This window comes from Taudactylus pleione, unplaced genomic scaffold (genome assembly GCF_031769625.1).
Source record: "Taudactylus pleione unplaced genomic scaffold, aTauple2 ptg000207l, whole genome shotgun sequence".
In the NCBI taxonomy this organism is placed as follows: Eukaryota; Metazoa; Chordata; class Amphibia; order Anura; family Myobatrachidae; genus Taudactylus; species Taudactylus pleione.
In genome coordinates this window covers 3586327-3613662 of record NW_028284609.1, presented here as the reverse complement: position 1 = coordinate 3613662, position 27336 = coordinate 3586327, and the positions used below count along the sequence as shown (strand labels likewise).

Below are 27336 nucleotides of genomic sequence, written 5' to 3'. Positions count from 1 at the left end.
ATACTCCCCAAGGTCCACAAGAACCCTCTGAATCCGCCGGGGAGACCAATCGTTTCTGGTATAAACTCGGTGACAGCTAATCTGTCCGAATTTATCGATTTCCACCTACAACCTTTAGTCATTACCAATAAATCCCATTTGAAGGATACAAAAGACCTTCTAAATATGTTGAAAATAGTCCAATGGGAAGAAGGACTAATTATGGTAACAGCGGATGTTCGATCTTTATATACTATTATAGATCATCAGGATGGCATAAATGCAGTCACAGAATTTTTAAAATTAAGCACTTTGAAACAAGAACTGCAAGATTTTATTGTAGAGGGGGTACTTTTCATTTTGACGAATAATTATTTTAATTTTAATGATACCTTCTACATCCAGAAGGTCGAACTGCGATCGGCACAAGGTTCGCTCCAAGTTATGCGAATATCTTCATGGGACAATGGGAGAAAGAGAAAAGATTTGGAATAACAATCCCTATGGTGCGAACCTGGTGTCCTGGTCCAGATATATAGATGATGTTTTATTTTTCTGGAAAGGAGGTTTGGACCTTTTAAATGATTTTTTTCAATATCTAAATGATAATCCTTTTAATATTGATTTTAGTTTTGTATCAAGTGAGTGCACGGTTAATTCTTTAGATATAACCCTATTTGTTGACGGAGGAGTTTTAAATACCATGAATTTTACCAAACCCACCGATTCACAAACATACATTCAGATCGATAGTTGCCACCATCACAACTGGTTGAGTGCCATTCCAGGTAGCCAATTTAGACATCTTAAACGTAATTGTAGTAAGAATGACAACTATGAAGCACAGGTACAGAACTTTAAAACAAAATTCTTATCTAGTGGCTATAAATCTGAAACTTTGGAGAAAGTGATAAGGGAGGTAGACAGTATCCCTAGAGAAAAACTCTTGGAAGAAAGAATAAAAAATGCACAAATGGAAAAATATGACCCGAAGGATTGGGCCTTTTTCACTACGTACAGCTGCCAACATAAAATTTTTGAAAGAATTTTGAAAAAACACTGGAATATCCTACAAAAATATCCTATCATTGGCTCTTTGATACCAGTGAAACCAAAATGCATCTACAGGAAAGCACCATCTTTGAGTTCGACATTAGTTAATAGTGTGTTACCAAAACTAAAAGCTATGCCGACTGTTAGATCAAAGGGCTTCCACGGATGTGGAGTATGTATCGCGTGCCGACACATAAAAAGTAACGGCACAACAAAAATCACACAAGTAGATATTAATGGCAAAATTCACTCTATTGAAGAATTTATAACATGCAATACTAGCAGTGTTATATATGCTATCGAGTGTGAATGTGGACTGTACTATATTGGACGTACTTCTAGACCTTTAAAAATATGAATAGGAGAACATTTACGCAATATAAAGAAAGGTCTAGAAACGCATGCATTGTCTAGTCATTTTAAATTACGTCACAATTGTTCGCCATTAGCCATAAGAAGGTTTATAGGGTTAATGTGGGTTAAAGGGAATTGGAGACAAAAAAACTTACCAAAACAACTGGCTAAGGCTGAGATGAAAAAGATCTATGAGTTGGGCACTTTAAAACCAGGAGGATTAAACCTCGATTTTGAAATAAAATGGTTTCTGTAATTTTATAGACTTTTTTTCTTGCTAACCTTTCCTATATTCCATTATATTCATCTGGTACACCAATATTGCACTGTGCACTTTATCAATATTTTGTGATCAATCTATTTTTTAATGTGTTATTCATTGTTGCTTTTATTGATTTTAGAATTATGATCGTCAAGTACACAGCACTTTTGTTCATTATCTCCTATCTGCTGACATCGTATACACTACATTATGGAGCAAAATACAATAAGGATCTCGTTCCCTGTCACCATGTAAACAACTCCGGTTGTTATAACTATTTACCGGAAGTGATGTCGTGTGAGAACTGGCTACTTCAATGTATGAACTGAGTAATATTGGAGAAGTTACGTACCCGCTTTCTCCATCAGGAAATTGAGTGATCATAGTAAGGAACTATGGGACTTGTAGTTTCGACTACGCGAATGCATCAGGTTACCATGGATACTTACCGGAAGTGACGTTGTATACATGCCGAGCGGAACAGGAGTAACCACATGATTGTGATCCACGAATAGGAATTTGATCGGACGCAGCAAGTGGTCATGGGACTTGTAGTTTTCATTTGTCTAGGGACCAGCTGCGTCCGATGTATTTAGATTGAACTAGGTAGTTAATGGACCAAAATACACACTGGGATCATTCTGATTTGAACCTTGAAAAAGACCCCAGATATGGGTTGAAACGCGTTGGTTTGCTTGCTCTTTTGGGACCCAACCTGACGATTCGTTACAGATCTACAAGGGACGCTGACGGTGAACCTTTTCCTGATATCGCATACAGGACTTCGGTGTTTGAGATGCACGAAAAAGACCTGTTTCCTGCTATTTTTCTTCTATGATCTGGTAATTGTTGTCCTCCAGCTGTTTGGGGATCCTAAATAGTCTCATTTGTAGACCATTTTTGCACTCATCATCATTTTAATATTGTGTTTTTTATGTGAATTTTTTCTTATGTGATTAAATGGTATTGCACTATATACCTTTCTCTTTTTTTACATGAAATTTTGGCCTGTTGAAAAAGGACAAACGCTTAAAACTGTTGGATACTGCAGGACACAGCTCCTATTAATTACCATAAGTATTTCATAGCGCTGGAACTGGGGTGTTTGTCTTTTCTTTACATTGTTTATATCTGGAGGGCGGAGGGTACCTCTTGGACACCATTTGCACCAGCTGCTTGTTTGCTCACTCACCTCCTTTCCCTTTAAACCTCTATTGTACTCCCCTATTGCTAGACCTGCTAAATCTACAGTTATCCCTACATCGTATTCGGCAGCGTTGAAAAATTCAGCGGACTGTAAGATGGAGGCTATATATGCACTTGCAGGGACAGCCCTGACTGCAGCTTGGACAAACGACATGGAGACTTGAATGGATCAGTTGGCAGAAGATGTTCAGTCCAGAATGGGTTCATTAGGCCTCCTTGTCATGCTATACAAGCTTCCATCTGTATAGGCCATGCATATTTGTGTACAGCCTCTTTTCTTTCAGGCGTATCAGCCTTTGTTGTTTCTGCCAGGAGATCTTTGTGGTTAAGGTCATAGCAGGTGACCTGAAATCCAAGAAAAACCTGCAATTCCGTTTAAAGGTAACTGTCTGTTTGGTCCATAAGTAGATCACATAATTTTCCAGATTATAGGAGGAATGATTCCTTACCTTGGTATTACAACCTAGGGGAAAAACTCCTAGGTTTAGACCCTTTCGTTTCCCTCCAGTCCCAGGGCTCTGTCCTCCAGGGTACAGTTATGGTCCTATAGAAGAGGAAATGTAATTTGCCACATGGTCTTAGCAACTAGATATTCAGGAACCAAGCCAGAAGTTAATTCTTCAGTGTGATGCTCCTCAAGCTTGTTCTGGACTGCTGGTAGTAGGGGTTCATCAGCTTCAGTTCCATGACACCTTGTTCATATCTAGTATTTAGGATACATTTTAGATCTCACGAGTCCTCGACGGGACAGATTGTTTTTTCTACTCCTCTGTCAAACTACCCGATTAGAAGAGTGGCTCTGCAACAGGTAGAGTCATTGTTCTGGTGCCGCAGGGTCAAGAACGGTTGGGCTTCTCCTCCAACTTTTCGGTTTAAAAACTGGTTGCCTCTTATCGCCCAGTGCTCGATCTGAAAGCATTTGAATCGTAAACATGGTCAAGGTGGAATCTCTGTTCTAAGTCATTCAATGGCAGGAATTCCTAGTGTCCTTAGACATCCAAAGATGCTAGTTTGTATGTCCCAGTCTGGGCAGATAATCACAAGCTTCCCAGATTTGCTGTGGGTCCTCTGCAATACCAGTTTCATGCCTTACCCTTTGGGATTGCTACGGCCCCAAGGGTATTTATCAAATTTATGGGAGCCATGGTTGCTTGGCTACCGAGACAGGACATTACCATTTTCGTTTACTGAAACAACTTATTGATCTATGAATGGTCCAGTGCGCAGCTCACCCTACATTAGCAGGTTGTAATTGAAACTTTGTATGAGCACATCAGGATGATATATTTCCCAAAGTCGAAGCTGATGTTTGAGCGTATGGTCTTTACAGGGATACTGTTGGACACAACTCGTCAGAGTGTTTATTCCAGGAGGATAAGTGGCAGTTCTGCAGTCTCTGGTGAGATTGTTGTTGAAAGCCTGCTGAGTGTCAATACTGATGTGCATGAACTTTTAGGGAAGACTGGGACCTATTTTTGCAAGATTAAATTTCAGAGGTCTTCACACCAAATTCTATATTATTGGTCCAGATTGTAGCAGAGAGTGGACAAAAAGTTGTTCAGGTTTTTCATTCGGACACACCAGTCACACCAGGGACTAGACCTTGGTAACAACAGATGTCCGTTTATCCGGTTGGCGAGCACTTACCTTGGGGCTGCAGTTTCAGGGCTTCTTGTCCAGGAAGGAGTCTGCTCTTCCAATCAATATTCTGGAACTAAGCACAGTGGGCCTGATTCAGAAGCTGCGCTCTCTCGCAGCCAAAAGGAGCCGTGTATGCAAATGCCGTGATCGCACTGTCTGGTGTAAAGAGAGCGACGGCGGAGCAAACGCATGCCAGTATAAAGACGCCCACATTTCTCTTAGCACACGTCATCTCCAGGAAATGTGTGATTAATCGGTGACATTGAGAGCCATCGGAGCTGCACGCAGCGCTTGAGGTAGACCCTACCCCACCGCAAGCACTGCGAACAGTGCTGTCTAAAATACAACCAATTGATGTGTACAATGACGCTTCTTTGCTAATTATGCACACCCCTAAAACACCGTTTAGACGCCCAGACATGCCTGCGTTCGCACATCCACTCCCCCGTTCACAAGCACCTTCCCGTTACCACCCACAAACGGCACTATCTGTCACTCAAATTAGCGTCCAGTCTGTGTACTACAAGCACACAATTCCTGAGCGCAGTGAGTGATTCGCGCATGCGTATATTGACGCAAACGTGCGATTATTGGCCATTGTATTCGCAGCTTAGCGTCCAGGTCTGAATCAGGCCCAGTGTTCAATGTTTTAAAGCAAGCTCAGAACCTCTTACAAGGCAATCTCAACAATCTCTCAACAGTGGGACGATTCCACGACGGTGGCATGCATCAACCATCAGGGTGGCACAAGAAGTTGTTAAGCAATGTCAGAGTCATCCCGAATAATGAGATGGGCAGAGCAGTCTGTTCAAGTTATCTTGGTATTTATTGCGGCAGTGATAAATTGGGATGCTGACTTCCATCAGAGGATTTTCAATTTAATTATGGAACGCTGCAGGGTTCCATAGATAGATCTAATGGCATGTAGGTTAAACAAAAATATTTCCTGTTATGATCCAGTGTGTCACAACTCACGGATAGATAATGGACACTAGCCTGAATTTCGGGATTGGCGAGACCCAGTACTGAGGGTTCTCAAAGATAGTGGTACAGACTTTGATTAAGACTAGGAAGCCTGCGACAGCAGCCATCTTTCATAGGGTCTGGAAGACTTATATTGGCTGGTGTGCCAAGTATTCTTTCTTTTTTACAGACGGGGCTATACCAGGGACTGCGCCTTGATTCTTTGAAGGGGCAATACCGGCCTTATTTATTCTTTTTCAGACGCGATTCTCTTGTAAATCTATATATGTATGTTAATCAGTCGAATACTTTAGAGGGGAATTCTTCTCTCCATCTCTTGGATGTGGTCAGGGCATTGGGCATTTATGGGAAGTCAGATGACGTTTTTTCGCAAGACCTATAGAGGTATATTTACTAAAGTGAGAGTTTTTAGAAGTGGAGATGTTGCCCATAGCAAGCAATCAGATTCTAGCTATTATCTTCTAGAAGGTGCTAGTTAAATGTTAAGTAGAATCTGATTGGTTGCTATGGGCAACATATCCAATTCTAAATACATTGGTACCTGTATTGTGTATCGGTCACTAGAATGGTCCATGTATTGTATATTGGTCACTAAAATGTTCTGGTCACATTGGACTGGTACGTTTTGTATATGTTTATAGCTCTATGACATAACAATTGTTTATATATTTCATTGCCTATCTAAACCACACTCACAGACAAACCTCGCCTATCATCTGTTTGTTTTTCTGTCAAATCATGTTCTATTGCAATTTGCTGGTAGAAAAGCCTGGGCCCCAAACTAAGGTCTAACCCGCAGGCTGAAATTAGCTAGCCAGGCTCTGATACAGAGAGTGTGCCCCCATCTACAGTATGGCCCCTGCACCATCCTGGATTCCGCGGAACCTCCAGACACCTCTGTCCGGACTCTGCAGGTAGTTTAGCAGCAGCGAGGCGACATCATTGCCGGACCGGCCACCTCTAAAGCTGCACGTGACTGGACAGAGTGAGGACTGCATTGCAGTGGTGGTTGTGGACTCTATGGCTGCAGCAGTAGACAGACAGACTCTGAGTTAAGTAACTCAACGGGAGGACCCTGGACTGGCACTTGACAGGGGAGACTGGGCTGGCACCTAAGGGGGGTGGGACAACGAGCTGTCACTTAAGGGGGGGGTGGGACACTGGGTTGGCACTTAAACAGGGGACGATACTGGGCTGGCATATAAGTAAGGCTCTGGGCTTACACATACTCTAGAGGGGGCTCTGAACTGCCATATTACATGATGGGTCTCTGAGCTGGCACTATAAGTACTTGGGAGGGCTCTGAGGACTGAGGCATATAAAGGGGCATGACCGAGGGGGTCTAAGGCTGCCATATTGAGGGGTATGACTGAAGGGGCTCTACATGGCATAACCAGCTTAGAAGCATTAAGATGTGACATTTATTGAGGTAACTACTGCTCTGTGGCACATTATGAATTGGGGACACTTCTGTGTGGCATATTATGCATCTTAGCAAAATGGAAATCTAAAATTATTCAAAATAAGTTTATTTAAGATTTTTTTTTAATTAATCTTAGCATTTATTAGAATAAGATTTATTCATCAAAGAACCATTACCTAATTGCAGGGAGGCGAGAAAATATTTTGTGGCTTTCTGTTTTATGTCAGTTTCTTAAATCGGTACTTCAGGAAAAAAAAATTGGACGCTACTGCTGTAAAGCAACTGAAAAGTGAATAGCAATGTGTGCAAAACATCATATTATAAATTTGAGTATATGAAGTAATAAAAAAAGATGCAGTTATCTTCTTTAAAGAATAACTGGATGATAGGATTTTAACAAGCAAAATACATGTATAAAAATATTTTTTAATCCCTATTTTGTGGCAGTATTATTCTTGCTGTTCTGGCAGGTTAAAACAAATTGCAATGATATTTTATGCATTTCAGTATTTCTCGGATGCTTCAGTTTTTTTTTACTGTATTCTTGATGATCTATTTTTAGTTTTACTTATGTATATGCTGATCAACCCCTTCTTCCAATAAGACTATTATAGATGTTCATTGCAGTAGGCATACAGTATACTTATTGAATGTTTAAATGCATCCATTAGTGAAGGCTGCTGCGTCCACATCCCCGTTATCTCAGCTGTCAATGACAGCCAAGCAATGGAGTGGAGACCTCAATCAGTTCTATGCTTAGACAGCTGTGGTCAATTTATTTACAATTTGATTATAAGTGACTGTCTAGTATTTTATTTATTGATAATTTTACACTGGATATATCAGTGCTGGCAGTAGGGGGTATGCTGCATAATATAAATACTTTTGTGTGAAAAATATGTATAAAATAAACCCCGTTGATTGAGCTCTTTAGAAGTTTAGTTAATTTAAATGAATTAATTTAAAATTTGACTATTTTTTTTGTTAAATCAATAACTCTGCACTTATTGTAACATAGTAAAGCGGTTGCTTGTTGAATTGGATCTGTTTTCCAAGGTAAAGTGCCCAGAGATTTTCAATATAGACCCTCGAGTAGCCCAGAGGCTGCAGTTAATGCTTACTTCTGTTTGCCACCTATGGAGGTGGAAGAAGAAATGAGCGCCAACTGCAGCCTCTGGGGCCGCTCATGGGTTAATTGAATAGCTCCAAGCATTTTACCCAGGGGAACAGACCGAATCGGTCAACCTGCAGCTAATTGATCTGCTCCTCAATATGCAAAAACCTTTTGCGATCATTACCCAACTAGTACAGGGTCTATCGAAGCTGATTTATTGATAAGTTTTGACTCTGTAGCACTTTATATGGGGAGTTTTAACGGTCCTGCGAGCCAACCCTCCAGATAAACCAATCTGAGAATCGCTGCCCGTGACTCTTACAGGTTACCTCAGCACATGTGGTTAACTAAACCTAGTAACTGGTTTAAATCAGGGTTTTTTTGCACTAAAGTTTTGATGGAAAAATGTAATCCTGCATATTATATTAATACTGTGAAACATTTCTATGTATTAGAAACCATGATCAACCATGTTATAATGCTTTCTAACATTACCAATCCAAAATTATGAGGATAATTTATCTCCTAAAAAGAGAGCCAGATTAAGGGATATATTTATCAAATTTCGATTTTGCATTCGATTTTATATTCGATTTAGCTCACATGAAATTGAATCATATCAAATGTAGATATCACTGTCAAAATCCCACATTTACAAAAATTTGATTTTGTCAGCCTTTTCTAAATCACACTCAATGTGGTTCAATATTGAATAGTGATTTCTTGTTCGATTTTGGGTGCCCATGTCCAAATCGAACACAAAATCTAATTTAAAATCCCCAAAATAATAGACCTGCTTCTTGCTGGCAATTTTAGCATGAGCAGGTGCCAGTTACACAGAAACGTGCACAGATCTGTGTATGCTTCTACACTACCGTTCAAAAGTTTGCAGTCACTTAGAAATTTCCTTACTTTTGAAAGAAAAGCACTTTTTTTCAATGAAGATAACATTAAATGAATCAGAAATACACTCTATACATTGTTAATGTGGTAAATGACTATACTAGCTGTAAACATCTGGTTTTTAAAGGAATATCTACATAGGTGTATAGAGGTCCATTTCCAGCAATCATCACTCCAGTGTTCTAATGGTACATTGCGCATGATTAGAAAACCCTTGTGCAATTATGTTAACACAGCTGAAAACACTTTTGCTCGTTAGAGATGCTATAAAACTTTCCTTCCTTTCAGCTAGTTGAGTATCTGGAGCATCACATTTGTGGGTTCAATTATACTCTCCAAAAAAGAGAACTTTCATGTGAAACTCGACAGTCTATTCTTGTTCTTAGAAATTAAGGCTATTCCATTCGAGAATTTGCCAAGAAACTGAACATTTCCTACAACGGTGTGTACTACTCCCTTCAGAGAACAGCACAAACAGGCTCTAACCAAAGTAGAAAGCGAAGTGGGAGGCCCCGGTGCACAGCTGTGCAAGAAGACAAGTACATTAGAGTCTCTAGTTTGAGAGATAGACGCCACACAAGTCCTCAACTGCCAGTTTCATTAAATCGTACCCGCAAAACGCCAGTGTCAACATCTACAGTGAAGAGATGACTCCGGGATGCTGGCCTTCTAGGCAGAGTGGCAAGAAAAAGCCATGTCTGAGACTGTCCAATAAAAGGAAAAGATTAATATGGGCAAAAGAACACAGACATTGGACAGCGGAAGATTGGAAAAAAGTGTTATGGACAGACGAATCGAAGTTTGAGGCGTTTGGATCACAGAAGAACATTTGTAGACGCAGAACAAGTGAAAAGATGCTGGAAGAGTGCCTGACGACATCTGTCAAGCATAGTGGAGGTAATGTGATGGTCTGGGGCTGCTTTGGTGCTGGTAAAGTGGGAGATTTGTACAAGGGAAAAGGGATTTTGAATAAGGAAGGCTATCACTCCATTTTGCAACACCATGCCATACTCTGTGGACAGCGCTTGATTCGAGCCAGTTTCCACCTCCCACAGGACAATGACCACACCTCCAAATTATGCAAGAACTATTTAGGGAAGAAGCAAGCAGCTGGTATTCTGTCTGTAATGGAGTGGCCAGCGCAGTCACCAGATCTCAACCCCATTGAGCTGTTGTGGGAGCAGCTTGACCGTATGGTACGCAAGACGTGCCCATCAAGCCAATCCAACTTGTGGGAGGTGCTTCAGGAAGTGTGGGGTGAAATTTCTTCATATTACCTCAACAAATTACCAGCTAGAATGCCAAAGGTCTGTAATGCTGTAATTGCTGCAAAAGTAGCATTCTTTGACGAAAACAAAGTTTGAAGGACAAAATTATTTCAAATAAAAATCATTATTTCTAACCTTGCCAATGTCTTGACTAATGGGGGTCATTCAGACCCACTCACAAACGGCAGTACGCTCGCAAGTGGGTCGATGGTCCCCACTGCGCATGCGCACGACGGAGGGAGCTCCGTCGTGCGCATGCGCGAGATCCGGACTGCGACAGCCAAGCTGTCGCTCCAGGTCTCGCACCAAAGGGGGCGTGCTGTCGATGGTGACTGACAGCACGCCCCCTTTGGTGGGCGTGCCGGGGGCGTGGCGGCCAGACAGAGGCGTTTCCATGGGAACGCCTACCGTCTGAAGCCGGCCCCACTGACATCACTAGTGATGTCAGTGGGAATGATTTTGGCTCTGATAGAGCCAAAATCACTCCAGGGCTTGTGGCTGGGAAACCCTACCGCAGGGTTTCCGTCGCAAGTCCGATGGTCGCGATGGTCAAGACCATCGCGACCATCTTTTTGGCCGCTCGTATATGCTGTGGGTGGTCACCCACAGCTATACGAGCGTCCAGGAGGACGCTCCATTTTAATGGAGGAGGGCCCAGATTCAGAGCGAGCGGCTCTGAATCAGGGCCTATATGTTCTATTCATTTTGCAACTCATTTGATAAATAAGTCAGTTTTCATGTAAAACACGAAAGTGTCTGGGTGACCCCAAACTTTTGAACGGTAGTGTAAGTGAAAAAAAAACTATTAAAAGTGTAAAATAAAAAAAAAGAAAAGATGTGGGGTTCCCCCCCTTAATATGCAACCAGCACAGGGCATTTCTGAGCCGGTCCGGGTTGAGAAAAAACGGGGGGAGACCTACATCGTTTTTTCCCCTTTGTATTTTCACATCTGTGCATGTTATTGTGTAACTGGCACATGCTCATGCTAAAATTGCCACCATGAAGCAGCTCTATTCTTTTGGGGATTTTGTGTTCGATTTCAAATCGAATATTAGTAAATTATTGGATCCTGTGTTGGTCTATGTAAAAGTACCGATGTTTAGACGATATTCAATTTTGAAGGGGATTTGGTTTTATAGTCTTTCATATTTGATTTTGCAAACTCGACCAAAAAAACAAAATTGAGCTACACCCCCAAGTATTTCTTCCTTCCACTCATCTCAGTAGGACTAAAGGTTTGAATTGAAATAAACATGAAGGAGATTAAACCATGAGGTGTTTCTCTGTGTATTGTCTCTTTAATTTCTTGTTGTTTACCCTTTAAAATTGAAAATTTTATTTATGGTTTTCTCCTGTCCTATAGGATTGTTAGGGGAGGAGTTTGCGTAGTCTTAGCTGATGCTAGGCAGATTTAGTGCCTCTCTGATCTGGTGCACCCTCCCTATTTCTCTGTTGTGCGTGAATTTACTGTATTGGTTTAGCTCACTCAAATGAAGGCCACAAGCAACAAGTATTTGGAATAATACCAGGGGCATTCCCTTATTATAGGCTTTGGTTAAGTCTCAGTGACGTGCCTATAGTCAGTCTAAAAAAAAAAAAAACTATTTGGTTTAACCAGTCAACCCTGATTGTAATAATTAGCAAAGAAGAATCCTATTATAAAATATGCATGATTCCGAAATAAAAGGTAGCATGCATCAGTATGTATATGTACTTACTGTATGATGAAAAGTGCCGAATGGTAATCAGTTTAAATGTATAAATATGTAAAACTATTAAATTAATGTAATGTTTTATGTAATTGCACTCACATATTGAAAACACCTAAAGGATAGGTCTTCATCTAATACTGCAAACTACCATTGATGGTGGCTCCTGTGGTGGTATATGTGAGTGCATATTTTTGGTGCTTTCATTCCTTCAAAGTTTTTATTTTATGCATTTGTTTTTTATAAATTAGTGAGGGGGGAGTTCAACGTGTATTCTTACATTGTAGTTCTTATGTTATTTGGTGGTATTTCACTTAATAGGTCTTAATAAGTCTATTCTGCAATACTGTGTGTAACACTGTATCTTTAGTTGGTAACTGCTAAGGGGATGTAGTCAGGAAGCCGACGGTCTAAATGCCGACCACCGGCTTCCCGACTTTCTAATCTCGGCAAGGTACTAATGACAGGCGTCGAAATCCAGACGCCTGTCATTAGACCTACACCGGGAGCCCGACACCCGGCATATCGAACGAAGGGGGGGGGCGGGGGGCTAGTGGAGGTATGTTAGGGGCTCCCGGGGGGGTGATTTAGAGTTAGGCATGCTCCCGGGAGGGTTAGGCTAGGGGAAGGGGAGGTTAGGATTAGGCAACCCCCCAGGAGACTTAGGTTTAGGCTGCAGGGAAGGGGGGGGGGTTAGGTTTAGGCACTTAGGGGGTCAGGGTTAAGCACCCCTAAAGGAGGGTAAGGGTAGGGAATTAGGTTAGCGGTACTTACCTGAATTAGCGATCGGGATCTTCACCCCTGCCGGGTTTCCGCTGTCGGGATTTGAACCGCTGGCCATGCGGCCGGCAGTAATACCTACTACACCCCTGCTAAATTAGGATGTTTTGTTACTAGAAGTAATTTTTGTGTATTTATGTTACAGACTCAGGTAGGCCGCTTTGCACCTCAGTTTTCCGGTTATCAGCAGCAGGATTGCCAAGAATTACTTGCTTTTTTATTAGATGGTCTACATGAAGATTTAAATCGAATTCGAAAGAAGCCTTACATCCAACTCAAGGATGCAGATGGGAGGCCAGACAAGGTATTATGTTGTCTATAAATTTTATCTCAACTTAAATGAATCATTCTAGAAGAAATATGTTGTCATTTTCACTCTGGTAACAATTCTGTTGTGTGTTCTAAACATGGTTAAGTCCATAATGCATTTTCCTATTAAACTTAAAATATGTTCTAACAATGTTTCTCCTTCATTCTCCACGGCAGCCCATACAATGGGTCCACTGCAGATAAGCCGAGACAAGTACAACACCCCCTGGGATGGTATGTACTGGTGCTCCTTCTCTACACCTGTGTCTTTTCCTGTCTAGTTTAGGCAGGCATGTAGTTTTTTTTTTTTTTTCGTGGCAATACAAGGCTACGGTAGATCTTCTTTAGGTATGCAGTCGGGAAGCTGGCGGACGTAATCCCGACAGCCGGCTTCCCGACTGCTTTATCCCGGCGAGGGTTAAATGACATGTGTCTAAATCTAGACACCTGTGATTTTACCGACGCCGGGGGACCGGCGCCCGGCATCCCGATCGAAGAGATGCCTGGCGCCGCTGCTGACAGCCGCCGGGGGGGGGAGGGTTAGGTTTAGGGCTCCTGGGGGGGGACTTAGGGTCAGGCACTCCACCGGGAAGTTAGGGTTAGGCTAGGGGAAGGGAGGGTTAGGGTTAGGCACCCCTGGGGGGGAGATAGGGCTAGGCATCCCCCCCCGGGGGACTTAGGTTTAGGCGGCGGGGAAGGGGGCGGTGGTAATTCATAACGATTCCCTTTATATGGTCCCATGGATACACAATTTCGTGGTGCAGAACCTACGGCTGTCTATCTGGGAGCTACAGTCTGCTCCCTGAGGAGCAGTTCTAATTATTAAACATTTTTAATACCTCTGAGCTGGAGAGTTTTCTTTGCACACTGCGCTTGCAGTCAGGCTGTGAACATAGTAAACAGGAAAAATAATGCCTTCAGTGTTTGGCAGTTACACAAGCCAGGAAAGCAGTATGAAGGACCTATAGACCGGGAGCCTCCTCTTCAACCTGAGCCTGTTCCCGAGTAGTGGAAAGTCATTTGCTCAGTGTAAGCCTTAAAGTTAAGTGTCTGTCACTGTTATCAGAAAATACGATTGTTCAGAGGGGTTGGGTACGGGATCCCGGTGGTTGGGATGCCAGCGGTCAGAATACCGACAGCAGGATCCCGACAGTCAGAATCCTGACAGAATTAGGGAAGTAACCTAACCCTACTCAACCTTTCCCACAGCCTAACCCCCCCCCCCCCCCCCTGCAGCCTAACCTCAACCCTCATCCTAGTGCCTAACTCTAAACATAACCCAACTGCTACCAGAATGCCGTCGCTGGTATCCTGACCGCCGGCATCCCAACCAGCGTGATGCCGACTACACGCTTTGCAGAATAGTATTTGGATGGATATTTTCAGTACTCCTATGGAGCTTTTAGGATATAAGTTGCCTTTTCACAGTAACTGTGCTGCATGTGATGGAAGTATCCTAGCAGAGAGAAATGAAAATGGTTGTGCAAAATGCGACTCACATTATAAGAAACGGATTGGAATTCTAATAAAGATATTATTGCTAAATAAAGGGTTTAATAGACACATGTCACGATTCCTCCAGTGTGGTGGATAATTACCTTAATGGAGATTCGGAGAAACTTGAGGAAACCCCAAAGAATATTTAATTTGGATGTATATAGAATTTCTTAGAAATAGATAGATATAATAGCACTGGCACTTGAACAAGTTTATTTGTTAGAAAGACCTAGTCCATAAAGCAGTGTGTTCCCTGCAAAACCAGAAATTAAATGATTAATTCTGAAAGAATGGCTACAATTGGATACACTTCAGTCAATACTGAAATGTATTTCTCTATTTAATAATGAAGAGAGACTAAAATGGTTAATGAGAAGATGCAGCTATAGCCAATATGTCTGGTAGGACTGTACTTTCATTAGAAGATGAGGGACCCCATGGACAGAAAGATAGAAAATTCTTATAAAAAGCTTTATATTTCCTCAGGAACATTGAAGTTTGGCATAGTCATTGCTTAAGTTTACAGAGCCCTCCGACTATGGGGAAGAATTTCTTCAGATGTCAATTTTCAGAGTACGTAAACAGACAATATCTACAAAAAAGTTTGTATTATTTAAAGTGGAATTGAATTCCCATGTGTAGCATCTTTTGGACAACATAGATAGTTCAGCCAGAACTATGGCATCTATAGTATATAGAAGGTCTGTAGTTTTGACCATGGGCGGTAGATCAACAGTCTAAGTATACCATGACTAATCCCATATAAAGGAATTTCACCTGTTTGGGGAGAAAGCCAGAGTATTAGGCTTCTATACTGTACTCTAAGGTCCATTCTGCCTGAACCTCCTGTGTTCTGATCCGGATCATATGACAATTCTTCTTGCCTGCTACTTTGGCACTGCTGCTTGTGGCTTCCTGCTTCCGACTTCGGCTTTCTCCTGACCCGATTATGCCAGTCCCCTGGTACCACATTGCCAGCCTGGTTCTGACCCGATTTTGCTGACTACACTCCTTTATGCCTCATGGCGACCAGTCTTTACAGCCTGCCTTGTACCCAACAGTTCGTACATAGCAACCCAGACAGAGGGCCGTGACCTGTGTATTGGGTTCAGCAAAGCCCAAACCCCCTTGCAGGAGGGTCACTGGTGAAGGCCACCAATACATAGGACTCTGTTTTGGGTCCATGCCTATCCTGTTTAAACGGTCAGCATCCATTTAATCCCTGTGATAGCTGTAACAGATGGTAGGAGAGGTTTTCTCAACCATCCGTCTCATGCTAGCAGTTTAAAAATGCAAAAATTTATAAACTTGGGAAACATTCAAACAGACAGAATTTTCCTCCTTCTTTCATGCAGTCATTTCAAGCTCAGTAATGAGAGGCAAGAACCTCATAATGACTATTGTGCAGATCAGCCCTTTTGAACACCAGTTGGGCACATAATTTCCCAATATGCATGCATGTGGACACAGTACATCACAGATCACTGGGTACTACATATTGTAAAAGAGGGATACCCAATAGTATTTCAATAGTTTCCCAAAATAAATGTTTGTGTGCAATTTAGAACTCCAACAGAGTCAACGGAGCTGGAAGCTCTGCAAAACTGCCTGCGAGAGTTCATGAAAGTTATTGACCTAGTTTTATCAGTTTAGAAGGTTAATGGCCCTAATCCCTACAGTGTTCTCCCCAGAAAAAATTTCCAGCTGGGTGGTATCCAGAAGTAGCCGGGTGGAGCCTTCGCAATAATAAAATGTTTTAAACCCTGACCTTATAATGATTTAAACTTGAAATATGCAGTGCCCCCAGACTCTGCCCCATATGCAGTGCCCCCAGACTCTGCCCCACATGCGGTGCCCCCTGACTCTGCCCCACATGCGGTGCCCCCAGACTCTGCCCCACATGCGGTGCCCCCAGACTCTGCCCCACATGCGGTGCCCCCAGACTCTGCCCCACATGCGGTGCCCCCAAACTGGTACCAGCCCAGAACTTACCTGAACATGCTAGGCGGCGGCGCTCCCACTCCCGCTGCCTTGCTGTGACTGGATATAGCAGTCGCGCAGGATAAGCTCTCCACATTCACAGATCTTCAAGACTCTTCTCTCAAATATAAGATTTTTCTCTTTCCTCAACATAAGGAAATAGAAGAAGTGGATGCACGGGTAATCATGAAAGTTGTAGCTTTTTTGTGCATTTCTTCTATATCTTACATGCTAAGAAAAGGAGTTCTAGCAATTCTTCCATTTCTTCTTCCTCCATAGGGAACACAGGTTCTACAGGTTGGTGGGTGGGTTGGAATCTGGGTACCACATAGTTAAACTTGTTCACCACAGCCCAGGCCCGCACTGCCGCTCCATCACCCAAGCAGCCACAGCGCTGGCGACCGGGTCAGCATCTTCGGCCGGAGCTCCGGACAGAGCAAGGATCCGCAAGCCACAGCCGGCGCACAAGGGGACAGGTAAGGTGGCTCCCTGCTTGACTTTTTGGGAGCATCCTCCAACCCAGTTTTTTTCCACAGGTCTTCGTTTGGACTTTCCACGGCAACTCGTGCCTTCACGAAGGTCATGGAGGTTCATCTTCAGAGCAGGGGAATCCAAATATTTCCCTTTCTGGACTACTTAAATCTTCTGGCCCAGTCTCCGCAGGTTCTCAAGGAGCACGTTCGGGTCATGGTGGATCTTCTCCAGGCTCACGGATGGGTCATCACTTGGAAGAAATCCTTTCTGACTCCCTCTCAGGCAATGGTGCATTTGGAGGACTTGCTGGATTCTAAGACTCAGCGGGTGTTCCTACCAGCAGACAAGGTTCAGGACTTACAGGCTAAGATTAGTTTATTTGTGCATCATCGCCAGGTATGAATTGACTCTTGCATGCAGATTCTGGGCTCTCTGGTCTCAACCTTTGACATGTGGAGTATGCTCAGTTTGATTACCGGCCTCTCCAGTTGGAGATTCTAGCCCGGTGCAACAAATCCCATCTACAGCTCAGATCTCAAATGATTGTTCTCTCTCAGGAAGTGCATCACTCCCTCTTGTGGTGGCTCCAGGGGTCCCATCTGACCAGGGGACGTCCCTTTTGGACTGTGTCCTCCTCACCACCGACACAAATCTTCAGCGGTGGTGAACAGTGTCCTGTCAGTGGTTCGGCTCAGGAGAGCCAATTGCGGATCAACTTTCTGGAACTCCGAGCCGTTTACAGAGCTCTTTGTCTGACTTTGCCTCTCCTCCGGAGTCACCCAGGTCAGGTGCAGTTCAACAATGCGATGGCTGACGCCTACATAAACCATCAAGGCGGCAGTCGCACTGCCATGAGAGAAGTCAGTTGCATTCTCCTGTGGGCAGAAAGGCATCTTCGTCCCTGTCGGCGATTTAGATTCGCGGAGTGCAAAATTTTGATGTGGACTTCCAAAGCCGCCAGGACATTCATTCAGGTGAATGGGCCCTAAATCCGGACGTCTTTCAACTCCTGGTTACTTGCCGGGGCTTGCCGGACATCGACATGATGGCGTCGCAACACAATCACCAGGTTCTGAGGTACTGCTCACACAGTAGAGATCCAGGGGCCTTTCTGGTGGATGCTTTTGACGGTTCAGTGGTCCTTCCCGCTTCTGTACATCTTCCCTCCAATCTCTCTGATTCCGTGGGTCCTCCGCAAGTTGAAGTTGGAGGGCGGCACAGTGGTCTTAGTGGCTCCCAATTAACCGCGAAGGGCGTGGTATGTGGATTTTCAGGTCCTCTCGTTTGAGGCTCCTCTGCGTCTTTCACTGCAGCCAGATCTTCTTCTGTCTTGGGGCCTGTGCTTTCATCTGGATCTGGCCCGTCTCACTTTGACGGGGTAGCTCTTGAGACATCCGTCTTCAGAGCTAAGTGGTTCTCCAGGTCAGTCTTTAACACTATGTTCAATGGCCATACGCCCTCTTCAACTAGAATTTACCATCGGGTTTGGAGGACTTTGACTGGTGTTTGGCTAGGAATCTTAACCCCAGGTCATTCCGACTCTCCAGTTCTCTCCTTTTTTCAGGCTGGTCTGGATTTGGGCCCCTGCCTTGCTTCATCGAAAGTGCAGGTTTCAGCCCTCTCTGTCCTCTTTCAGAGACAGATTGCGCTGTTACCTGATGTTCAGACTTTTCTTCAGGGTGTCCTCCTTGCACAGCCTCCATTTGTACCGCCGTTGGCTCCTTTTGAATTTATCTTTGGTTCTTAAGGCCCTTCAGTATTTGCCTTTTGAGCCTTTAGACATGGTGGACATTCGTTGGCTTACCTGGAAGACTGCCTTCCTTCTTGCCAAAGCTTCTGCCTGGCGGGTGTTTGACCTGAGCACATTGTCCTGTTGCTCTTCAGTTCTAATCTTTCACCAGGGCAGAGCAGTGCTTCGAATGCAACTAGGCTTCTTTCCAAAAATTGTTTCCAGGTTCCACATCAATGAAGAGATTGTGGTTCCTTCCTTCCAGATTCCTGATTCTTCGCTGGAGGAGGCCTCCTTGGATGTTGTGTGGGCTCTCCTTATGTGGACATGACAAACAACTTGCGTAGGACACATACTCTTTGTTCTGTATGACTTTCACAAACGCTGCTGGCCGGCTACTAAGCAGTCGCTAGCCAGATGGATCCATTTGACTTTTCGCCGCGCTTATGCTGTGGTGGATCTTCCAGCCCCATCCGTGGTGACTGCTCATTCTACCCAGTCGGTGGGAACTTTGTGGGCAGTGCGACATGGGGCTTCTGCGGAGTAGCTGTGTAATGCGGCCATGTGCTCCTCTGCCAATACAATTCTATTGCTTTGACACCTTTGTCTCCCCGATGCGGTTTTTGGGTGAAGAGTACTCAGCGCAGCCCAGGAGCGTCCCCTCCCTTAGGGGAGTAGCTTTGGGACATCCCAGTGTGTAGAGCCTGTGTATGGTTGAAGAAGAAAAGGAGATTTATGTGCTTACCTGTTAAATTAGTTTCTTTGATTCCACCCTGACGCACCTGGCTTGCGGGGCTTTGCTCTGCTTCCGGTTCTCCTGTTCACATTTCCTGTGTTTGGACCTGAGTGTGTGCTGATGTTCCTTTTCCTCCTCGCTCCATTCCTTAGGCTTGCTAACTTAAATGATCTACCTGTGAATGGGGGCGGAGTGTAGGGGTAGGGGGGTACTTAGGCTGTTGTGAACAAGTTTAACTATGTGGTGCCCAGCCTCCAAGCCACCAACCTATACAGAGCGTAGAGCCTGTGTCCCCTATGGAATCAAAGAAAAGGATTTAACAGGTAAACACACAAATCTCCTTTTATGTCATGTGCCTGTGGTCCTGGTAGCTTGAAGAATGATAAACATATAAAAAATGACCTTACAAATCCGCGCTAATGAGATGTTCTGGATAATGAACCTTTTTCACAGATTCCAAACGTATTTCAATGAGTCCATATGCAAAAACATTGAAAAAGAGAGAAAAAAACGTTCTTTTGTCATACAGTAAATGTCATAAATGTTGTACGCCTCAGGTGTCAGAAACGGATGGAGAGGTGATATAAGATCTTGAGAAAGTATCCAAACAGTCCATTCAGATGCACCCCCACCATGATAAGACCAAATGGTGCTTACATGTAAGCTTACATGAATAGTGTAGGATACAGGTACGTAGCAGTTTCTTTTTATGGTCCTCTTTCACAATCACAAATCCACAGGTTTCTCACATGGATCGAGTCCACAGGGCCCAGAAAAAAATAATAATGGGACCAGACAGTCACAAAGAGTAACTAATATTCCATAGGTTTATTGAGAAAATATTAAAAACACATAATAGACATACCCTATGTGCAACAAACAGACCTACAGCGAAAGATGGATCCCGGGAATAACGTTGGGTAAGTATAGTGGAACACACAAGGTAAAAAACAGACACTGGAACGCGTTTCGACGCTCTGCGGCGTCTTTATCAACTTAAGTGTCAGAAAAATGAAGCATGTGTAATCATGCGGCCGCCATCTTGATTAGAGGACAACATTTATGACATTTACTGTATGACAAAAGAACGTTTTTTTTCTCTCTTTTTCAATGTTTTTGCATATGGACTCATTGACATGCGTTTGGAATCTGTGAAAAAGGTTAATTATCCAGAACATCTCATTAGCGCGGATTTGTAAGGTCATTTTTTATATGTTTATGATTGTATTTGTAAGTTGGTGACTTATATATTGACCTTTTTCTGCTGCTATATGAGGCAGCGCCCAATGTTGTGAAAGTCTTTCTTGTTTCCCAGCTTGAGGAATGAGCCATGCTTCTTACACTTTGTTCAGATTTACTGTACAAGCGTTCTATCCTTCACCCAAATATAGAACAGCTGTATTTCATTGCATAGAAATTAAATACAGTAGTAACTATTCAGTAGCAAATTAGTATTACAGTTATTAAGTAATACACTCATGCAAGCAAGAAAAACCAGTCCTTCTATAGCTTATTGTAGAGTTGGAATAAGCTATTTTCTGGATCTAACTGACGTTATTATTTCACAAGTTCTAATTTTACAAGATGGGCTTAGTGTGGGACTTGCTTTATCTACAATCAAGGTTCACATTCAGAGAGCAATCAGTATTAATTTGTCCAGGGTGAAGGTTCTTAAGGATACAGAACAGCTGTTTGTGATTCTGACTAGACCATGGAAGGTTCATGTCCCTTCTAATTTCCAGAAATATATAAACAAGAATTGCGCTGGATATGCCTGAACCATCAATCATAATAATCTATATAAAAATGTATTATTTTATTTTTATACATATATCATCTACGACATCATTATGGCAATATGTACTACGACATCATTATGGCAATATGTAATTACAGAACCAATGCCGTGCAAGTTTAAAGCAAATCCAAAACAATGTATATAGAAAAATATAAAAAGTAGATAAATTGTATCTTCATAAATGAACAATGGTTGACCAGTGTATCCAATTGTAGAATATGACAAGTGAAAATGTCTCACATTGAAAGGAATAGGAATAATATTCCAAGTAATCAATTCTAACCGGTTAAAATTTTATCCATATACACAAATTACCTGCTTTATATGTATTCTGCAGGTTATTTATAAAGGACTCCTATTTGATCCTGTCTGCGTTAGATAAAGGTGGCTTTCTGGTGTTAATATACGCAGCGGTTTGTTACTTTTCCACCCGCTGATGCGGTCAGTCTCTTTGCAGCTTACACCCGTTGCTGTGAGCCGGAGGGAGATTCTGATATGCTCGGGACTCAGCACGGATGTCAGATGTTTGTCCGCTCTAATATTCAATCCCTTAGGGGCTCTCCCCCGCTGCTGTATGCCGGAGGGGAGGTTCCATGCGCTCGAGGCTCTCAGGTTTTTACCCGCTCCAATGCTCGGTCCCCTCCCGGCTCACTGCTGTTGCTTAGTCTTGCGGGCTCTGTTCAGATAGCGGTGGTAGGTGGTGTTATATGTGGAGTGCCACTTTAGAATTCGATTCTCCACATTAGGATAGGGGTTGGCCAGTTTACTGAGTTGGGTGACATCCCATAAAGGTCCCAGTGCTCACAAACTTTGCTGGCGGAATTACAAGGTCTCTTTCAAGATGAAGGACGAATCAATAGTTATTTAGGCAGCAACTCATTTCGTCCAAGCCTTTGGACTTTTTCAAGCTTAATGCCCTATTTCTGAACCCAGCCCCATTATATAGGGCTGGACATTGTTAATTATGGATAATTGGGAACCTTCCATCTCCAGTCAAGTTCTTCTTTGCGGCATCTAGATCTCATACAAGCAGGTTTTAATGTGTGTCCATATAAGAACTCAATATACACACATTTAACTCCACTATTCAACCATTATCATAGGATGTAAAGTGGTGTCCGTATACAGTCAGTTCACCTTAATAAAAATATCAACATTAATTTACAAGACCTCTATAAAAAATAATATATATGTACTAGTATTTTTTTACATAAACAATTACCTAAAATATCATACAGAAAGCATAATATCTATTATATTGGATACATCTCTTGCAAGGACTGCCATGGAGAATGAAGAAGGCCACAAATTATAACTTATCGATAATTTATGTTTTTCAAAATACTCCCTCCATTATATGCCATCTCAGCCTTTTATTTTACAAAATGTTAATGATTGTGTTTTCAAATTACAGGTTGTTGCTGAAGAAGCCTGGGAGAACCATATAAAAAGAAATGATTCAATTATTGTTGATATATTTCACGGGTTATTTAAATCTACCTTAGTGTGTCCTGAATGTGCTAAAATTTCTGTGACATTTGATCCTTTTTGTTACTTAACACTTCCACTACCCATGAAAAAGGAGCGTGCCCTGGAAGTATATCTTGTTAGAATGGATCCTCTTTCTAAACCTATGCAGGTAAGATGTGAGCAGTAGATAAACACTACATAAATTGCAGTATGTACTGAATAGAGCAGCGGTGGCCAAACCTTGGCTCTCGAGCCACATGTGGCTCTTTTGTTGACGTGATGTGGCTCGGGCCTCTGCAGACCCCCACTGCAACTGTGAATGCTGGCCTCTGATGCGATCAGAGACTAAAGAAGCCTCTAGTCACTTTAGAGGCCAGTCTCCCAGTCGTGCAGGGTGCGGGTGACATCATGACATTTACACCATTCCTATTGCTTGACCTTTTTTAGTTGGCTCATTTATTTAAAATAGCAAATAGTTTTTGTTTTATTTTGTGTGTGTACATTACCTGTGATCCCTTCTCTCTCATTCTTCTCTGTGATTTTGTTGGTCTCGTAACAGAATATGACACGTGCTATTCAATTACTAGCAACTGTATTTCTTCTTCAGGCTCCATAGGGAGACAGTGGGGTGTAGGTGGAACTTGGAGGACCGGACAGCAAAGCTTTTTGAATCCCGGTATGCTCCGGTCCTTCCCACTACACCCCGCCCACAGCCTGAGGGCAACTCAGTTTCGTTGGTGTTCGGCAGGAGCTGGATCACCGTTGTAACAGTGGGATGGCTATTAAGCAGCCCAAGATTATTTTTATGATTTAACTTTCTTTTCATTTATTTTACTTTAAGAGCAGCAGCGCAAGACAGTCCTTTGGGCATCTGTACTGCTGCTCCATCACCGTATCTCACCTGTCCCTATATTTGTGAGGGCTATCTCATACTATGTATTGCTGTTGCGCACTACACTCTGCAATATTGCACATACATCTGAGTTGCTCACTGCACTGTGCAAGATTGTGTTTTACATTTTTTCTTACAGCTATGTCTGGCAGAGGCAAAAATAACAAGCAGCCTGCTGCTCGTACTCTGGTGTCTTGTAAGTCCTGCTCAGCGGGGTTAGCTTCAGAGGACCTTGTTCAGGGTGGTCTTTGTGCATCTTGTTATACTGCCCCGGGCCCATCAGCCCCGATGTCCTCTCCTCAGGACCCACCTTGGGCTACCTTTTCACAGGTGCTGGCAAAAATTACGGACCACCTAGCGGTCCCTGTGGTAGCTCCCCCTATGGGATGGCCACAACAGGTACTCCCTGCAAATCCTTTGCATCCCCCCGTGGGTGGACATGTTTTCTATTTCAGTGCAGTCTGGTCAATGCATCTACAGCTTTTCAACAAATGCTACAAAAGGAGAGACCCTTACCTAGTAAATCTATTAAGCGTGCTGTGTTATCTTCCAAGTCCAGATTCTAATTTATCATCTGGGGAGACCGAAGACACAGATCTCTCTCACTCTGACTCCCCATCGGGAGAGTAGAAGCTCCCCTCTAAGTTGAATATACCTGCACTTGTCAGAGCTGTAAAATCTATCCTTCAAATAGAAGAGACAGAACCCGCTCCTAAAGCAAAAGAGCCACTATTTAAGCGACAAAATTTAATTTTGTCAGTTTCCTCACTCTGATCCGCTATCTGATCAGAGCGAGGAAACTGACAAAATTACATTTTGTCCCTTAAATAGTGGCTCTGTTATCTGATCATATGAGTGACACATTGGAATATGCCAAGTAAAAGATTTCAGCTGCCTAAATGTTTAACTTCCTTTTACCCTCTTCCAGCTACTGATTGCACTGAAAGGGAATTTCCCCCTGCAGTGGATTCCCACGTGACACGTCTAGTTAAGAATGCTACCTTACCTATCCATACTGCAACCTCCTTAAAGGAGACTACGGATAGAAGAATTGAAGCTTGTCTCAAATCCATATACTCTCTTACCGGAGCTATTACTTGTCCTGCTAGGGCTATGGCCTGGGTGGCAAAAGCCATTGAGAGTTGGGCAGAGGCCCTAGAAGATACATTTCCCTCTGATGCTTTGAGGGAACAGCTGTTCTACATATCTCACATTAGAGATGCATCCTCCTATTTAGGTGAAGCAGCTCTGGATACTGCTCTCCTAGCTTCCAGGGCATCTGCCACTTCCGTAGTAGCCCGCCATATTGTTTGGCTTCACTCATGGAAGACAGATTCGGACTGGCATTGGAGTCTCTGCCTTATTCTGGGGAAATCCTGTTTGGACCGGAATTGGACAAATTATGACTACTTTGGCAGCTTCCAAGACTGCATTCTTGCCCTCTGCATATAATGCGAAGCCTCAGGTGTCATCCTTTCATTTCTTTCGTCCTCAAGGAAAAGCTAAAGGGCAATCCTTTCCAAGGCATCAAGCATCCACGAAGGCCTCCAAGCCTAGGACCAAACAGACCTGGGCTACTACCGTGTTTCCCCGATAATAAGACACTGTCTTATTTTTTTTTTTTGTTCAAAAAAACACCATAGGACTTATTTTCGGGGTAGGTCTTATTTTAATTAACATTGACAGCAGTGCCCCTTATGCAGGCCCCCTTGTAGAAGTGCCCCTTATGCAGGCCCCCCCCTTGCAGGCCCCCTTGTAGAAGTGCCCCTTATGCAGCCCCCTCCTGTAGCAGTGTCCCTTATGCAGCCTCAGTTGTACGGTAGCAGTGCCGCTTATGCAGGCCACCCCCTGTAGCAGTGTCCCTTTTGCAGCCTCCCTTATTGGAGTGCAAGCCCCCCTGTAATTGATCCCCTACCCACCAGTACAGTATGGTACTTACCTGACTCGCCGCCATCCGGGATGTCGCTCTCACTTGCGCGCTGACTGGATCTAACATGATCCAGCAGGCGTGGCCGCACAGGATCCTCAGCGCGCGGATGATGTCATGATGTCACCCGCGCACTGCATGACTGGGAATGCTGGTCTCTGCAGCGTTCCCAGCTCAATATGAGATTTTGGTAGGTCTTATTTTCGGGGTAGGGCTTAATTTGGACCAGGTTACAAAAGTAAGGGTAGGGCTTATTTTCGGGGTAGGTCTTATTATCGGAGAAACACGGTAGACGTCCTCCTACCAAACCTGAGGACAAGCCTTCAGCCTGACTGGCCTCTTCTTCAGTTTGCCCAGTGCTGGCGTCAGATGCCTGGGTAATAGAAGAGGTCTGCCACAGATATGCCCTCTCATTCCTGAGGCGGACCGCCCAGCAGTTTTTTTGCACAGGACCCCCATCGGATCCAATCAAGGCCCTGCTGCTCCAAAAGGCCATTCAGTCCTTACTGCTCTCAAGAGTAATAATTCCGGTCCCATCCTCACAGCGAGGGAAGGGCTGTTATTCTACCCTTTTCTTAGTTCAGAAGCCCAACGAGTCTCATCGGCCTATCCTCAACCTCAAGTCTCTGAACAAGTTTATCAGGGTGCCCAGGTTTCATATAGAAACACTATGCTCTATTTTCCTGTCTATGGAGCCTGGGGACTTTGTGGTGTCTTTGGCCATTCAGGACGCTTACCTACATGTACCTAGAGCACCTCCTCATCAGCAATATCTCTGGTTTGCTATACTACAGCAACATTACCAATTTCAAGCTCTACCTTTTGGCCTTTCTATGGCTCCCTGGGTCTTTACCAAGATCATGGCAGTTATGGCGGCCTACTACGTCATCAAGGGATCAGACTGCTCCCATACTTAGACGATCTCTTGTTTGTTTGTTTTTTAAAAAGAGTTTATTGGATTTTTGAGGGTACAATAAACAAAATACAATTGCATAGAAAGAAAGAAAAAATGGCATAGATGGGTCAAAAGACACAAAAAGGCATAATATTCCAAGCCATATGAAAGATAACACTAACACAGTCAAGCTTCGCAATTATAAATCGAAACAAACCCCTAATGTTTTTAAATGTGGTAAGAGATATCACTATCAGAAAAGAGAAGGAGAGAGAGATGGAGGGGAACAAAGATGGGGGAAAGCAAGGAAGTGTTAGTAAGGAAAAATAGGGAAGGAAAGTGGCAGGAGGGGAAGAGTTGGCATGTGGAGTCCCTTCCAAGAGTCATTCTAGGCTAAGTATGCGTGTCCTGATAGGCTAACCAAGCAGCCCACGTCTCCGAAAACTTAGCAACATTTTCATGAATTTGGCAAGTGATACAGTCAAGTGCATAAATATTGGGACATTGACAGAATTTTCATATTTTGGCGTCTATTCACCACCACAATGGCTTTGAAATGAAACAAACAAGATGTGCTTTAACTGCAGACTTTCATATTTAATTTGAGGGTAATTACATCCAAATCAGGTGAACAGTGTAGGAATTACAACGGTTTCTATATGTGCCTCCCACTTTTTAAGGGGCCAAAAGTAATGGGACTATCAACTCAAAAGCTATTACATGGACAGGCATGGGCTATTCCCTCGTTATTTCATTATCAATTAAGCAGATAAAAGGTCTGGAGTTGATTCTAGGTGTGACATTTGTATTTGGAATCAGTTGCTGTCGACTCTCAATATGAGATCCAAACAGCTGTCACTATCAGTGAAGCAAGCCATCATTAGGATGAAAAATCAAAACAAACCCATCAGAGAGAGAGCAAAAACATTAGGTGTGGCAAATCAACTGTTTGG

General features: G+C 43.2%; 1 protein-coding gene across 5 annotated transcripts in view; it reads left to right on the top strand.

Annotated features, from left to right (window-relative positions):
- USP15 (ubiquitin specific peptidase 15) overlaps positions 1-27336 on the top strand; it is a 163332-nt gene that overhangs the window by 88840 nt on the left and 47156 nt on the right. For all 5 annotated transcript variants that reach the window (XM_088478112.1, XM_088478115.1, XM_088478111.1 and 2 more), the window contains 2 exons: positions 12822-12980; positions 22614-22838. In XM_088478112.1, the coding sequence (XP_088334238.1) occupies positions 12822-12980; positions 22614-22838 (384 nt within the window). The remainder of the gene's footprint in view (positions 1-12821; positions 12981-22613; positions 22839-27336) is intronic.